At 50.5% G+C, this 16214-nt stretch overlaps 6 protein-coding genes across 6 annotated transcripts; 3 read left to right on the top strand and 3 right to left on the bottom strand.

Moving 5' to 3' along the window:
• Positions 1-840: 840 nt before the first annotated feature.
• Positions 841-1157, bottom strand: PC9H_003692 (uncharacterized protein; the record flags this gene model as incomplete). The annotated part of the gene is made up of 2 exons (XM_036773285.1): positions 841-952; positions 997-1157. The coding sequence occupies 2 exons, from the start codon at positions 1155-1157 to the stop codon at positions 841-843; spliced, it is 273 nt and encodes a 90-aa protein (XP_036634758.1).
• Positions 1158-4308: 3151 nt separating this feature from the next.
• Positions 4309-5092, bottom strand: PC9H_003691 (uncharacterized protein; the record flags this gene model as incomplete). Its single annotated transcript, XM_036773284.1, has 2 exons — positions 4309-4397; positions 4453-5092. 2 exons carry the CDS (start codon positions 5090-5092, stop codon positions 4309-4311), a joined length of 729 nt encoding a protein of 242 aa, XP_036634757.1.
• A 220-nt stretch (positions 5093-5312) lies between these two features.
• PC9H_003690 (uncharacterized protein) lies at positions 5313-7228 on the bottom strand (the record flags this gene model as incomplete). Its single annotated transcript, XM_036773283.1, has 9 exons — positions 5313-5849; positions 5901-6084; positions 6139-6330; positions 6376-6464; positions 6515-6635; positions 6691-6745; positions 6799-6912; positions 6970-7111; positions 7166-7228. The coding sequence occupies 9 exons, from the start codon at positions 7226-7228 to the stop codon at positions 5313-5315; spliced, it is 1497 nt and encodes a 498-aa protein (XP_036634756.1).
• A 689-nt stretch (positions 7229-7917) lies between these two features.
• Positions 7918-8899, top strand: PC9H_003689 (uncharacterized protein; the record flags this gene model as incomplete). The annotated part of the gene is made up of 6 exons (XM_036773282.1): positions 7918-7949; positions 8003-8181; positions 8234-8302; positions 8354-8578; positions 8630-8755; positions 8814-8899. The coding sequence occupies 6 exons, from the start codon at positions 7918-7920 to the stop codon at positions 8897-8899; spliced, it is 717 nt and encodes a 238-aa protein (XP_036634755.1).
• Positions 8900-9508: 609 nt separating this feature from the next.
• PC9H_003688 (uncharacterized protein) lies at positions 9509-12273 on the top strand (the record flags this gene model as incomplete). The annotated part of the gene is made up of 9 exons (XM_036773281.1): positions 9509-9663; positions 9722-9828; positions 9896-10071; positions 10132-10158; positions 10217-10569; positions 10635-10785; positions 10848-10891; positions 10946-11111; positions 11170-12273. 9 exons carry the CDS (start codon positions 9509-9511, stop codon positions 12271-12273), a joined length of 2283 nt encoding a protein of 760 aa, XP_036634754.1.
• A 415-nt stretch (positions 12274-12688) lies between these two features.
• Positions 12689-15786, top strand: PC9H_003687 (uncharacterized protein; the record flags this gene model as incomplete). Its single annotated transcript, XM_036773280.1, has 11 exons — positions 12689-13092; positions 13152-13264; positions 13326-13495; positions 13545-13577; positions 13630-13858; positions 13908-14019; positions 14072-14222; positions 14275-14333; positions 14376-14541; positions 14597-14680; positions 14737-15786. The coding sequence occupies 11 exons, from the start codon at positions 12689-12691 to the stop codon at positions 15784-15786; spliced, it is 2571 nt and encodes an 856-aa protein (XP_036634753.1).
• Positions 15787-16214: the final 428 nt, after the last annotated feature.

Here is a 16214-nt window from a genome sequence, read left to right as displayed (position 1 = left end):
TCGATATTATTTGCGCTCCTTCTCGCACCTCCTTCTCGCTCTTCTTCGTCGTCGTCGTCCTTCGCGTCCGTTGACAGGACTTCTCCGCTTCTGATCCTGCGCCGTTTTCAATTTTTGGATCTTCTGCGCTGGGCACGTATGCGGTATGCGGTGTGCGGTGTGCGGTGTGTGGTATGCGGTGTGCGGTGTGCGGTGTGCGGTGTGCGGTGTGGTGCGGCCCCTTTGCCTTTGCCTGTCCCTTCACTAAGAAATATAATTGTTTGTGAATGGGTGGATTATTGGTGAAAAAAGAGAATTGCGCAGAATAATCGTGTCGTGTCTCGCCCTGGGCCAGTGGAATACAGTTGGTGTGGTCCGCCCAGTCGTAAAGGTCACTGTCTCGTCCTCCTCACCATTTCACGCATTCACCCACTCACAATTTCACATACCCTCTCGCGCCACCCACTTGCCCGCCCGCCGTACGCCTAAACAAACAGACAAATTACGTCTCTCAGCACCCAAGGAGCCAATGAGTGCATAGCCCGTAGACATGCATACGTACTCGGCACCCGGACGTCCGCGTCAGGCCCCCAGTACTCAGTACCAGTACCCAACCCTTCTTCACACTGCCAATGAGGAGTACGGAGACCGGCAAACGGGATAGGGCATGGTATAGCTTGCCTGACGCGGTGGCATCCCAATTCAGTCGCCCGTCACCCAGATTTTCTCTTCTGCGCCGCCGCTTCTCGCACCCTTTCAGATACCCGTTTCCCCCTCCTGCGCGAAGTGCCGTCGGGCTATCGAGATAGGCTTCGCGGGTATCCCGAAAGGGGTGCTGGGTGGCCAAGGTGGGCGGAGCAATTAATCAGAGATTCGGATGTTCAGCGTCGACTCGGGGAGAGATCCAGCTGTGGGCATTGCAATCTCACCCGTCCTGTCGACGGCTTCCTTTTCTTCTGCCTTTTCTTCTTCCCTTTCTTCGTGTTAATCGTCGTCGGCGCCGCTCGGACGACGTACCCACTCTCAGACCTCAGGGAGCAAAGAAGTCGGCGCAGTCGGGCGTGCTCCCCCAGGTGCAGAGAAGGAGGGAACTTTGGGTCGGGTGTAGCGGCGTCGGGTGTAGCGACGTAAAGCCGTCCGCCTTCCCTCTCTTCCCCCACTCCAAGCCGTTCTCGCATTTTGCCACCGAGTAATCGTAATCGTAAAAGCCTACGTTAAAATATTTCAATAATGTGATAAGGTTTTTGTGGAGCGAGGAGGGGGCAACCGGGAAGTAAGAGCATCCGGTCTCCTCTTACCTACCACTTACCTACACACCACCCTGTACCGACCGTGACTACAGACCCTTACAGACCGTGCAATGGCCTGATAATCTGTCGTTCGTTCGAATATCGGCCGTCATTCCCAAAACGGCCTGATCCCGAAAGGACCTGACATCCCAAAAATGCGCCAAGGACCCTGGGGTTGGACGACGCACCGATACAGCAAGTATCCTCCCTTTTGGATTCCCTGGGGCTCTCGCTGGGCTTTTCCGCTTTTCTCCCCTACTCAATAAGGTGTAAGGTTCATAAGGTTTGGCCGCTGGCGTTTGGCGTCTGACATTGACATTTGACGTTTGCCTTCACCTTCCGTCCTTCCTCCCTTCTCTCCTTCCCTCAGCCCTTCAGCCCTTCAGGCTCCTTCAGGACGTTCGTGGACGTTCGTGCCTTCCCGCACTTGCGCGGTGGTGCTTCGAACCCGACGCAGTCGTGCGAGATATCTGCTCATTTTGTGTGCATTTTCGTGGGTGAGGGGCGATCAGGGGGTAAAAGGGGAAGGAAAGAGAAGGATGGGCGGAAGGAGGGATGGAAGAGAAGGACTATGGGGGAGTCGGCCTCGTCGGCGTCGAGCAAATCCCCGCCCCACCCCGTCCTGAACCTCGGCCAATTGGCAAAATGCCCCAACTATCGGAGGTTCTGTGGTCTATTGCATTTGCATGAAAGGCAAACTTCAAAACTACGGAATTGAAATTGCCTGCAACGAACATGAGAAACGCCATCACATTTGCGCGGTGCATAGAACAGTACTTGCTTACATCATGACGCGTGAGGTGGAGACCACGGTACCGCGAAGTCGTCCACTCCTTCCCATTTGGTGCTTCAGTAAATGAACTCTCGAAAAGGCAAGCACGTTACTCAAGTCGAGTAGCGAATATCATCAGAAAGTAAGAACATTCGTGACGTCTATACCCGCACCCACCACATGTACTTACCATACCGTGGTCTGCGACATATCAAGCAAACCCTTTGATAAGCCAGAATCGAAACTTGAGACCAGAAATTGCCGACAGGTACGAGTGTGCATCAAAATCCACGCAAGGGGGTCGGGCACACCCCTACACCGTGGGTTGTAGCGTAGCGAAGTCACTGGAGTGGGGATGAGTGGTACCGCGAGGTCGCCGGTCACCCACTCCTTCGGGCGCATCAGCGTATCAGCGTCCAGGAAAGTCAGCAAGTTGACCTGAAGCGAGCAAGTTAACAACGAACATCAGAAAGAAAGAACATCCGTGACGTCCTTACCCAGGTCCTACACCTGACACTAACGGTAGTGGATAATAACCACGATAACCGATATCGATATCGAATAATCGAATAATTAACAGCAATCCGGCAGATCAAAGAAGGTCACAAATTGCACTCTGAAATCAGAACCATAAATCAGAAACGAGAAACCAGAGAAAGAAATATGAACGGCGAATAATTCGAAGGTCGGGCGAAGTACGGACGTACCCACATGCCGCCCCTTTTCTTTTTCTTTTCGCATTACGATGAGGGGTCTGCCCCAACGAATTGAGCACCCAACATTGGGTGCGCATTACGGACACGGACACCTCCGCGCAGGGATGTCGTGATCGTTCGAGTTCTTGATTGTTCGGTTCCCCGGCACCACAGTTTCGCCCTCGATCGTCGGTTCGGAGGTGAGGTGAAGCCTGCTTCGCGCTGAAGTGGGAAGTAATCAACGAGGACATCATCAAAGATGTAAACGAATGCAAACTAATGCAAACTAAACAGCGGCACCGGAGACCACCGCCTTAAGCCGTCTTGGGCAATCTCGAGCGAGGAGTTGAATACTTGAGTTTTGGCATGCTTGACAGGGCGGCTAGAGAAGAGAATGGCGCCACTGGGAACTTTGGAAGAGGAGGAAATTGTGAAGTGTGAAGTGAATATTTCTGTTTGATAGCTTTCACTTTGAGCTTTGGAGTGTGAGTCCGTGTGGCGCTGGCATGCTCTCTCGAATCTGCTGCTACATCTGAACATCTGGTAAAGTAAGCGATGTGATTTTAGGGCACGAAGACACGGAGGCCGGTTAGGTGTGGAATGCCTATCCTCAGACCCAGACCTACGGAGCACCCACTCAGAGGCAACACATGCTTGGTCCGCGCCCCATCGTCACAAGGACCGGTCTATCGACGGAGCGAAACTTTGTTGAGTTTGCTCGAAGTAACCTTGAAAGTAAAGATAGACTTTGTTGAAAGTTGCGGCCCAGGAATCTGCAAGATCGCCGCACGCAGCAGATCTACGAGGAAGTACGTGCGGTTGCGAAATGCTGTTGAATCAATCACAATAGCTAATCGTTGTTGGTGATCCAAGGCGATTGATGGGTACATGGGTCTTCTTTCCTACTCGGTAGCATATTGACAACATCGCCGCTGCCAAGGGTCAGAAGGCGAGGGGCGAGGGCGCAGGCAACAAGTAGTCACTTCCGATGTACTGAATTGTCGATAACTTACAGTCGCAAGGCTTTTGGAAAAAAAGAGCATTCCATTTTCAAGTAAGACGTAAGGAGAGTCAGATGTGGCGAATGCACGGAGAGAAATATACTCGATGACGTCCAACAGGCTCCGACGACTGCATTGACCGCCTGGCGTGCACCCGACAATTCGGCAAGGGCTAGGACAGACAGTACGACAGTTCCAACATGGGTCGCCAATCAAATGCGCGGCCCATCGAAGAGTTCAATCAGCATGATACTTATCATGAACCAGAATGTATAGCGAAGCCATCACCTCAATAATAAGTTTAGTTCTTGGACAAACGTCGCTCTCCGCGCAGCATGTACTGCGAGAGGTGTCTGGGATTCTGACGATGCAATAAACGCACGAAGGAGGACATATCAGGAGGGCTAGAATACACAGCATATAAAAGGGAAAAATCACGTATAGTTTGAATTTGCACAGGAACATAGACACTTGAGGACAGCCAAGGACGAACGGGCAAAATGTCCTGTAAACAAGTTGAAGTGACGACAAGGTCGAATCATGGACGCGGACATACCATGCGCCACACTGCATTATGGATTATCATCCGCGCCGGCTACGAATTTGTGTTTGCCTCGTTGCGATACCTCGGTCATGCCCTTCCCACTGCCCGTGACACCAACTGTCAGATAATAGTTAGTAACTGTACTACGATGAAAAGGCATAGACAAAATCACCTCGTCCTAATGGATTATCTGGGGTCTTGAAGATGCTCGTTCCAGAAACACCAGCTATATGCACGCCTTTCTTCTCAGACTTTTTCGTGAATTTCTGCCACGACGCCTGCTTCTGGACTTGCTCCTTCGCTTTGGCAGCGCGCACCTCCAATTTCTTCTCGTTCTTCTTCTTCTTTCGCTCCCTCTCCTCTTCCTCTACTTTGCTCAGCTTGCGCTTATTTGACGCAGCTGGGGCAGTCGCAGCGTAGCCAGGAGGAAGGTGCTTGATCTCCGACCCCTTGACCAGTTCCGTCGTGTTGTACCCTTTAAATACGATGCTGTATACACGATTGTCGGGTGACCCACCGACAGATGTGATTCTCGCGGGGTACCACTGCCCATCGGTCGAATACTTCGCCAGACATTCGTTCCCGGCTTCCCACATCTGCGACGTCGCCGCGGAGGAGTTGGATTTACGAGCGGATTCATTGCGTGAGGAAGAGGCTGCTGCTGCTTGGGCTAGGGCGGCTTGAGTGAGCTCAATGAGCTCCTTGAGTTCTGAGCGAAGAGAAGACAGTTCAGCATTATTTGGATCATCTGCGAGGGCAGTTTCTACTTGTGAGAGTTGGACCTGGTAGGTTTCGAGATCAGCCTTTTCCATTTAGCCAGGTGCTGAGTGCAGGATGCGGCGATGGTGACGGTTGGAGAGTACGATTGACCGTGAGAAAATGGTCCTTACGCAATTCAAATGTGGCGCTTACCACGTCGGCTGCTTCATTGACCGAGAACGAAGTCAATGCCGTATTTCATTTCAGCGTATAAAATACATGTAGGTGCAGTACAAAGCAACGCAAAGGCGCATCTATATAACACTTTACATATTAATAGTCCCAGCCGCCTTTGGCATCGAGTTTTACCCTTGTATCTTGCTTGGCCTTACTCCCTTGGGGTCGTCCAGCTTGCCGAACCGACCGCTTCGAATGGTGCAGTCGTTGTTGTCTGGCACGAGTCTTCGAAAGGTCGGAAGAGACGATGCTCTTCACACCGTGAATATTGAGGGCAGCGGTTGCATCAGCCATTTTGTCTATCGATGTCGGTGAAAGTGATCTTGAGCGGGGGGGAGAGCGCGACAGTTCACGAAGAGGTGAGAAGGGTTCAGGTAATGGTCCATCCTTGTTCGGAGGGGTGGACGCATCGATTTCAAGCTTTCCATCCGTTGTTGGTTTTGTTGGGTCGTCTTCTACATCCCGTGAATCATTCTCCTCACCGTCCGGGTGCACGCCCTCTCCAATTTCCTCTCCCCCCTCTTCCTCTTCCCCTTCTTCCTCTTCCTCTTCTTCCTCTTCTTCCTCTTCCTCTTCCTCCTCCTCGTCGTCCTCCTCCTTGCTACTCCCCTCCTCCTTGACTGCATCCATGTACTACACAGAATTAGCAAATAAGAAACGGGTTAGGTAACACAGTTTACCCACCTCTTCTAAAACCTTCATATCTTTGCGCCCAAATCCGCTGGCTGCAACGACAACATCGAGTCTGAAACTCTCTTCAGTCTCGTCCGAGGATCGTATTGACTTGAACCTCGGGTACAAGGAGCTCTCGTAACCGTAACGGCGTTTGAAAAAAGTCCGTATACACTCCACATCCCTATTGAAATACCTTCACAAGCATATCAGACTTGACTGATGGATAAAAAAAGCAAAGTATCCTTACCATTCGGCGTTCTCATGCGATGTGCTGACCATCTGGGGGAAATCGATGACGATTGGTTCACCGGTATCGCGAATGAGAATGTTAAACTCGTTGAAATCACCGTGGATCAATCCTGAACGGGCAAATCGCACAATGAGGTCCATTAACTGGGAGTATAGCTTCCCTGGAGACTCAACCTCCGCTATTTGGCGGCTGTAGCCTGTCAGCGGAAGTCAAGATATCGGATAGAGGACCTACAGAGGATAAGCATCTATGAATTCCATTAATATACAGTGTCGTGCTTGGTCAATTGGTTTTGGGACAGGGAACCCGTTTTCGTGAAGGACCTAAAGGATATTAGAAGATAGTTCATGCAACCGATACGACAAAGGCCCACCTTCATGAAAGCCCATTCTTTTTGTGCTGCTAGTCGCGACATGTACATCCATGACGCTGATTTTCGTTTACCCATGTAGTCTCGTTTACTTTTTATGGTCCTGAAGGATATGCGACCCAAGCTAAGCGAACATGGAATGAGTAACGTTGATATGTTGGGGGTGGAGGTCTGCACACCGATGAATCTTCAGCACCATCTCTTTCCCCTCGCCATCAGCAACGACGTATATGTCTAAGTGCGCATCGTCAGTGTATAGCAATACATAGGATATCGGAACGACGTACCTGATTCCTTCCCAACACCAATCTGGTTTCCAACTGAAGCCAGAGTGTCTCGCTTCGACATAGCACGCATAGCCAGGTAGTCGTATCCGCCATATGTCAACCTATATCCATCATCTATCTCAACGTTACGTTCAAAATATTCGATCGCTGAGAACGATAGAGCAGGCGTACATTTGGAGTTCTGCACCTTTGATACAAGGTTCCTCTTGGCTAGCGATCCGATCAGCTTGTTCACTCCCCCGTTCTTCAGGCCTGATATTTGCGCAATGAGGGGGGTTGGCACGACTTCATGGTTTTTAGAGCCCATTTCTACCTATGTTCCGTTGTCATCAGCGATCTATGTATCGTCGAGGATAGTTTTACGCACCGCTGTGAGGACTCTGAACTCTTCTGATGTTACATAGCGTAGATCTGTTGCGTCGAGCTTCATGATGAGGTCTGAAATGTGTTTATTTAGATCGGCAAATTACTCTAAGAATACTACACGGAGATAGCGGTACATAAGTCCGCAGCGTCCAGATAACGTGACTCGTCCCGACCTTCATCCTCAGTCCTCAGGGAGTAGGCAACACTCAGTCACCACAAAAGTTGGATTCCCTCCTCCGAAAATAGGGCAGCAACACGGAAATTAACTCTGCCTTGATTTCAGCCTTTGAACTTTGCACCCCATCGGGATAGTACTGGTCAATATCGAGATACTTCACTAGCTATACAAGGGCGGACCAGCACCCCCGTCGCGTCGATACTAAAATTCTTGTACTCGCCACATGCCAGCGCCTGGTTGCCTCGCTTGTCCGGCCACGGTGACAACAATAGCGCTTTTACGTGGATTTTGGCTTTAACAATGGTCTGGCTGACGTAAGCAGCGTCGCCCTTTGTTCTCTACAACGAAGGCCATTGTCAGTTCCGCACCCTGGAATGCAAACCTTTACATATAAACCGGACCACCCAATGATGTCGACCACAGCCTACTCTTTCTTTCTGTCTCTCATCTTCTCTACATTTCCTCTCTTTCTGCTTCAAAGCCGCGAGCGGCCATTTCTTTCTGGTTATTCATATCCAACGACCGAGTCTCTACCGTAACGACCTCAATCCTTTCACTTCAGTTTCTCGGACACGATGATTCAAGGTTTATCCAAAGCCATCACACTGTAAGTTTATCAGCTAAGGCACTTTCATGGCGCTAAATGTTTGTAATGTCTAGTTATTTGTCCCCTGTCCTCATGTTGACGACAATCCTCCTCACCTTATTCGCGTACCTTGCACCCGTGTTGATGCTGCATGATCAAGTCGCACTTTTGACTGTTTCTCCATCTACCGCACTGGTTCAGCCAGGACCTTCCAACGGCGTTGATGGCCCCAGTCTATTCCTCGGCCCTCTAGGTAATGTCAAGATCATACACGCGTCTTGCGTTGTAACTCATTGTTGACTTAGGCTCCTGCTCGAAGCCGAACAATGGTGGTCAGATCAGCTGTACATCACCAACGATATCGCCTGAATACGGTATGTCCATTTACTTCTGGCTATTTCACCCTCCCAACGTACGCCCGTTAGATCTTTCTGCGCTCCCTGGCAATGCCCCAAATCTCCTGCTTTCCGCGCCCACTTCAACCACACCAGTATTCATGGCGTTGGCGATATCATGTTCCATCATCTTCTTCTTCACGTCCACTTTGATCTCCTTCCGACACAAGATGGGTGAGAAAGTTTCCGCATCTCTGGATAAACCTTTGGTGCAAAGGCTTTCTGCGTGGATTGGTTTCTTCGGTTTCCTGATTGGTCAGTCTATATACCCCCTCATCCAATGCCACGACTGACATCCATATTTAGGCCTCACGTCGTTCCTGATCGTTCGCATGTGGTTCGGAAAGGCCGTCCAGGATTTCAATAACAGTATCCTGGCACAGGGCGCACAAGGCCCGAAGCTAGCTGCCAGCAACGGTAATGCTTTCACAAGTGCGTATCACGGCCCATCGGTTCGATGTTCAACTGAATTGACGTTGATCCTCCTTAGTGGTTTGGGTGGCTTATGCCTTTTACGCTGTACCCCTCATTGTTTCCCTCGCGAAGCTCAACGTGTCGGCATCTCCTTCCAAGTAGGGGCGTGTCCAATATGTCTTCTCCACCCCAGCACAGCATGGACTTGTATCAATACATTGTACCCTCACACATCTGTGTCTACTCACATTGTAACATTCTCTTAATGGTGTCTCAGGGCCCGCGACATTCGCGCGACCCCAGATCTATACTTTACAATATATCAATATTTGAACATTGGAATTAGCCGTGACGACGATCCCCTTTCTTGTGACTTTTTTCTTCGCGGTGGTTTAGCAGGACTGCATCCCACAGTATTATCAGCATTGGTAAGTATAGGTTGACAGCTCCTCCTCCGCCCATACTAATCCAGGTCTGGAACAGGAACGACATCGCTCTGATATATGCCGTGATCCATGATAGTCTCGAAAGATATGCAGCTAAATGAACTCGAAGGGGTTATCGCCTTCTCGTTCCCCATCCCCGGACTCGATGCTTGACACCAGGTGAACAGCGGGACTAGCTGTTTGACTCTCCCTCCGTTCACGGACACTACCCGTGGGTGAAATACCTGCGAGCTCATCAACAATGTCAAGGACCATGTGCGACGCTTCTGTGATATCTATAAAAATATGGAGGTGACAGCGAAACACCGTTCGGCTTATCCCAAACATGAGGCCCTCTCCTGTGGCCCCGGTGCTCTCAACGTTGCTGCTTATATTGCCCTCTGTGCTACATACATCTGCTGCAGACATCGACATTGTCCTCGAACGTAGGCTCTCCGTCATCGTTGGAAGTTCCACCGGCGCCGCCTCTATTCCAACCTGGTACGTTTTCGTAATATCGCTGAGAGAGTTCCTCTAGACTGACATGGTATCTCTTCAGGATATCAACGCTCGGTCCTGACGGCAAGTGGCCGGACGTTGACTACACCACGGGCTGCGATGCCCAGGAATCAGGTTGGCCAGCACAAAGCCACTGGAGTCGCATCAGTAAGTACCCTCCCAATCCCTGATCTCTTTGCATAATAACTCAACCCTCACTATCTACCGGCATTAGACACATTCTCAGCTGGCTGGCACGGTGGATTTCCGCATGCAGACCAATGGGTGAAGAACGCTGAAATTCGCGAGGCCATTTCCCGGGCCATGAATTTCTGGTTCTCAAACGATTTCACCAACCCCGCATGCTTGGACTCTGGTGGTGAAGACGCTTGCCCCTGTGGCACCCCTGGCGTATGTGATCCCAACTATTCGTTGAGAGCATCGTTAATGAACAAACGTTATTTCGACTAGTTTTGGAACCAGAACTGGTTTTCCAACGTAAGTCGGCAGCGTACACTATGGTTCTCGACTAAAAGCCATGACTGATATAATCTAGGTTATCTTGATTCCTGGTTGGGTTGGCCAAGTATGCACCCTCCTCGGCGACAGCCTTTCAGCAGACGAGTTGGATAGCTGCATCCGCATCACAAGACGAGCCTTCAATACTTTCTCAACCGGGATCAACCACCTCAGCGCTGGCATCACTGGGGCGAACGCACTAGATATCGCCGGGGTCGGAGTGGACCTGGCTCTGTTCACTGGGAATAGCACTCTGCTCTCCGAAGCTTTCAGCAGGGTCAATGCTGAGGTGGTGATCCAGGATGCAGTGAAGGCTGACGGGATACGCGCCGATGGTAGCTTTGGACAACATGCGGGTCTGTTGTATAATGGCAACTATGGGAAGAATTAGTGAGTTGTGTTCCAATTCTATGAGAGACTAATGTAACGTAACTGAACAAGCGATGGTTGTATAGTGTTGTTGATGTCCTCGCTCTCGAAATCGCTACTGGAGGAACGGAATTCGGCGCGTCTGCAGATTCTATGGGCGCGTTTTCGACCCTGATAGAAGGGAACCAGTGGATGATATTCCAGAATACGCTTACCAAGGTTTTACATTGGGACTTCGTGAGTACCCACGATTCCATAATTTTCTTGCAGTTCTTACAACTCACGAACCATGAGCGCAGAGTGTTTTGGGTCGTATCATCTCTCTTCCTGTGGTTGATAACCAGTAAGATTATATCTCCCCAATTAACGAAGGGCAGCTTCTCAATAGTTAGTGTAGGCCTACAGCAAGTTTGAAGATCAATATCACGCAAATACAAGTACTGGGTCAACTTTGGGATTCGCCAACAATCACATCTGCGTTTAATGCTTTGCATTCGCCCGGTTCGACTGTGAATGCTGGCGCGCTGAATGGAAATCGGATGTTCTATGCAAATGACTACATGGTATTTATCTATGTAACTCTGTCTCTCCTTCACCTTCGATTGACACGTAGAGCGCCAGGTACATCGTGGGCCTGGTTATGTGACCACCTTGAAGATGTTCTCCGAACGAACCCAAAATTCCGAGTGCTCCGTTTCGCAAAATCCATTCGGCTTCCATCTTAGCGACGGGACGCTCTACACATACGTGCAAGGAAACGAATACGAGGACATATTCGCGGCATGGGACTGGAACTTGATTCCAGGGACGACCGTTGACTACGACGCGACACCTTTGAGCTGCGCAACGATCAGAAAGACCGGCACTCAGCCCCTCGTAGGCGGCGCATCTGACGGCACTGTTGGCGTTGCTGCTATGCGGTACGAAACGCCCACGACGAAAACACTGAATTGGCGCAAGACGTGGTTCTTCCTCGAAGACGATGTACAGTTCGTCATGATCGCTAAGCTCAACTCTACCACTACCGCTCCTGTGTTTTCTATTCTTGATCAGAAGCGACGCTCCGGAGATGTGTTGGTGGATGGAGTCAATCGAGATAGCGGGAATTACACGGGGGTCGGAACCCTCTGGCATGCTGGTGTTGGTTATGTATTCAACGCCAGCAATCCGAGTGTCTCCCTTTCCTTGCAGCTCGGGCCTAGAACCGGCTCTTGGTCAAGCATCAGCTCCTCGAAGGCTCCGCCCACAACCGTTGACCTCTTTGCGGCCTGGCTGACTCACGACGATCTGAGCATTCCAATTTCGTACACCATTTACCCAGCAACTTCTACACCGGCCGCTTTCGAGGAGAAGGTAGCAGCCACACAGCTTCGATCTGTGAGAAATGATGGATCTATTTCTGCTCTACTGGACGTGAACCACCGCACTGCAATGATCGTGTACTGGACAGCTGCCGGGGCTTCTGTTTTGATTCCATCTCCCACCGGAAACGCGCCCATTACCATCGCCTCTAACGGGAACGCGAATTTAATCCTACACATGGATTCATGGAGCATCACTCTCTCAGATCCAACGCAGACGTTGTCGACCGTCACTGTCACCCTCACACTTGGAAGTGGTACCGCGCCTGCTGGCTGGGGTACCGCGAAGACCAAGTCTGTCACCTTCAGTCTCCCAAGCGGAGGCCTAGCTGGTAAAAGCGTTACTCAAACGCTCCCGAATTAGCAATAGAATTTCCATGTTTGATCGCGGCACGTGCTATGGCTTGGATGTTGCCAAGGACTGCTGTTATGTAACATGTACTTACCACCTTTCCTCCGAGTCCGTTGCTTCAAATGTTCTGTCGATGGAATTGTTGATCGCGAGTGCACCTTAGCGTGGCAGGTCTGTACTTGCAACACGAAATTACTATGCCCAGCAAGTCCAAGAAAGCCAGTTTTTCGTGTCAAGACGGACATACTGGGCTTGCCGGAGGGATCGACGTTTCTCACTAGCATGAGCGGTTCCGATCACTGCTTGGCCCCAGATTATGTATACCAGCATAAAAGGCGCACAAGGCTGAACCGAACTCTCCCCAACTTTCGTCTTCTTCACCCTACAACTCCAACTTTCGCCAATCCTTTCCACACGGAGTCGCAGGATGTCGACCAAGACATATCTTGCACTCCTCTCCACATTCTTTGCTATCTTTTCACTCACATCTGCCAACCTTGATGCCTCGCATGGCGTGAGCCACTTTTCGCGACACAAGCGTCTCGGACGGCAACTGCACTCTGCAGACAATACTACACTCGGAGACGCGACTGTGGTACCAGCCGCGACAACGTCTCCTGTCCCTGAAGCTTCGGAAGCTTTCAAGCAATCGGTCCCAGTAAATGAAACCGCCGCACCGACCTCCGTTCCCAATGTCTCTGCGCCGGCGCAGCCTGTGGACTCTGGGACGTCGTCAGACATATCTAGAATGAGCACTCGCCGCATTCAATCCGTTATCGACGGTCTAAGTGATGGTGCCAACATTGAGCGGGTAGCAACCTTGGGCAGTTGGTGCGTTCACCTTCATGTTGGAACCATATACAATTCACTAATCTTCAACTACTATCCAGGCTCCTTACGCTCGGGGCCGACGGCCAGTGGCCTGCTGCCGAAGTTGATTACACGAGGGGCTGCGAGGCGCAAAGGGCGAACTGGCCTATTCAAGAACATTGGCGGCGCATACGTATGTTTCTCCTTGTTCTTCGTAAACACCTTGCATCTCTAACTCTTTTGTTGCAATCAAGTCGTCCTTGCTGGTGCTTGGCACGGAGGCCTCAAAGGGACCGAACAATACGTAAAGAGCTCTGACGTTCATGCTGCGATCAGCCGTGCTATGGACTGGTGGTTTGCCAATGACTTCACCACTCCAGAATGCATCGACAAAGGTGGTAATGCTGCTTGTCCGTGCGAGACTGTACGTGAATCATCATCAACTCATGCTCGTGTGACTAAACTCGCTTAAGCCTGGCTTATGGAACCGTAATTGGTTCTCCAACGTACGTCTCTTTCACTCATTCTCGGTCCCTCATACTTATTACCTTACTCTAGATCATACTAATTCCTGAACTCGTGGCCCAAACGTGTCTACTACTCAACGACAGCTTAACGTCCTCCCAAGCTTCTTTCTGCTCCTCCATTTCCCTGCGCTCCTACAATACATTCACGCGCAGGCCCACCTTCCTTACTGGGGCAAATACACTGGATGTCGCCAAGATTGGCATAGATCTGGCCATCTTAACTAGCGACTCGTCTCTCCTGGCTGATGCTTATAACCGAGGTACGTATTCATGAGTGTATCTATGCTTGTGCTGACGCTTCGTATTTAGTACACTTGGAGCTCGTCATACAGGATCAACCCAAGGCCGATGGCATTCGCGCGGACGGGAGCTTCTCCCAACATCTTGGCTTGGTCTACAATGGTAACTACGGCAAGGACTTGTAGGATTTCTTCTCTTTCCATCTGGTTAGTAACTCATCCGTTTGTATCAAGCGTGGTTGATCTCCTTGGGTTTGAGCTGCTAGCTGCGGGCACACAATTCGCTGCAAACTCTGAACAGCAAGCTACGTTCGCAACTCTCTTTGACGGCGGCGCGTGGATGATCTACCGCAACGCCATCACCGATATCAACCATTGGGACTTTGTCAGTGGTACTTTTCCTTGATTTCTCGACACGTCGCTCATTTGTACACAAGAGCGTCTTGGGCAGATTCATCAGCTTCCACGTCAAAGATGCCCAGCAAGTCTACGCCTGGTTTCTTACACTAATTCTCCTAACTAATTAACCATCTAATAGGGCTTCGAGTAGCATTAAGATCCCTTTGCCTGAAGTTCAAGCACTCGGCGAGCAGTGGAAGAACGATATTTTAAAGAAGTTCGCTTCGAGTTTGTCTACAAAGACGGACAACGCCAATGCTGGTCAGCTCTACGGAAATCGTATGTTCTATGCAAATGATTACATGGTGAATTGATTTCAAGGGCTTTGTTCGTTGGCTACAATCTGACCCCGTTGACTAGGTCCATCGCGGCAAGAACTACGTCACCACTACGAGAATGTATTCGAACCGTACCATCAACTCGGAGTGCGTGAACTCGCAGAACGTGGGTCCTTGCTGCGTTTGATGTCTTGGGCTCGTTGGGCTGATTCACGCCTTTAGCCTCTAGGATTCCATCTTTCCGACGGTACGGTCTACACGCACATAAAGGGGAATGAATACGAGGATATTGCGGCTTCATGGGATTGGAATCTCATTCCGGGGACCACTGTCGACTATGCCGTCACCCCATTGCACTGCAATACCACTAAGGCTACCGGAGTTGAAGCATTCGTTGGTGGTGTTACCACAGAGCAAGTCGGTATAGCTACTATGCGCTACACGAACCCTGTTGGCGCTTCACTCAAGTGGCAGAAGACTTGGTTCTTCCTGGACAACGACATCCAGCTCGTTATGGTTTCTGATATTTCCTCGACCACCAATGCCTCCATTCGCACAGTCCTCGACCAAAGACGCCATGAGGGAGAGATTATTGTCAACGACGTAGTACAAGCATCTGGCAAGTCATATGTACCTGGAGCGCTCTCGCTATGGCATGGAAATGTGGGATACGTGTTCCCCGAGTCGACCGCCTTCCAACTGCACCTTGACGTAGGAGAGAAAAGCGGAAATTGGTCGACTATCGGAACATCCTCGCAACCCCCATCCACCGTTGATTTATTCGCCGCCTTCCTGGAGCACAATGACCTCAACGCACCAATCTCCTATATTGTGCTACCTGGGGTGGACAAGGATGCCTTCGCTAAGAAGATAACTTCTCTCCCCATCGATATTGCTCAGAACGACAAGCACATCTCCGCTGTATACGATTCGGCCAACGATGTCATAATGGCCGTGTTTTGGAACGTAAACGGAGGCACCGTAACCGTCAAGCCCAAGGGGTGCACCCCCATAACCATTACTTCTGATGGAAATGCGGCTTTGGTGTTCAACCACAAGGATGGGAAAATCACGGTCGCCGATCCTTCGCAGAGTTTGGAACGACTCAACATCAGCATCAAGGTCCACAGAAAAAGGAAGCTCTTGCCAGATCTTATACCACATACGAGGAAGATCACCTTTGAGCTTCCTTCGGGTGCATTCGCTGGCAGCAGCACCACGAAGACGTTCAAGTGCCTCACTCGTAACGCATATGCAGATGCTACTGATTGAAAAGAAGAAGAAGATGGCGATGGTCTGATACGTTATACTAGAATATCAAATAATCACTTAATAATATCGCTTTCCTCCGTAGCCGACTGCCAGCAAAGGCGTTCCTTCCTGGTTGTGTCACTGTTGTGCCCCTGAATCCCAGAGCCATGTGGCGCGTATCGTCAGCTGGTCGTGTTTACCACCGTCTTGTCTCCGAAAGTGGGCTATCCTGCGACCATAGACGTTCTGATAACTTATTCAATGCCCTAAATCCTCTGGACTGGATATTCACGAGAGATCTCCTAACGTTGGCTGTTTGCTGGAGTCTGGCTGTTTGCGTTCGAGCGGAATCCCGAAATACAACAACTACGCTGCTGTTCTCGTCGAGTGCTTGGATTCGGTTCTGTTACCAAGATATTCCGGGATGACTTCCTGATGCCGATGCCAGA

This window comes from Pleurotus ostreatus (assembly GCF_014466165.1).
Source record: "Pleurotus ostreatus strain PC9 chromosome Unknown scaffold_2, whole genome shotgun sequence".
In the NCBI taxonomy this organism is placed as follows: Eukaryota; Fungi; Basidiomycota; class Agaricomycetes; order Agaricales; family Pleurotaceae; genus Pleurotus; species Pleurotus ostreatus.
This window is presented reverse-complemented; position numbering and strand designations above follow the sequence as displayed.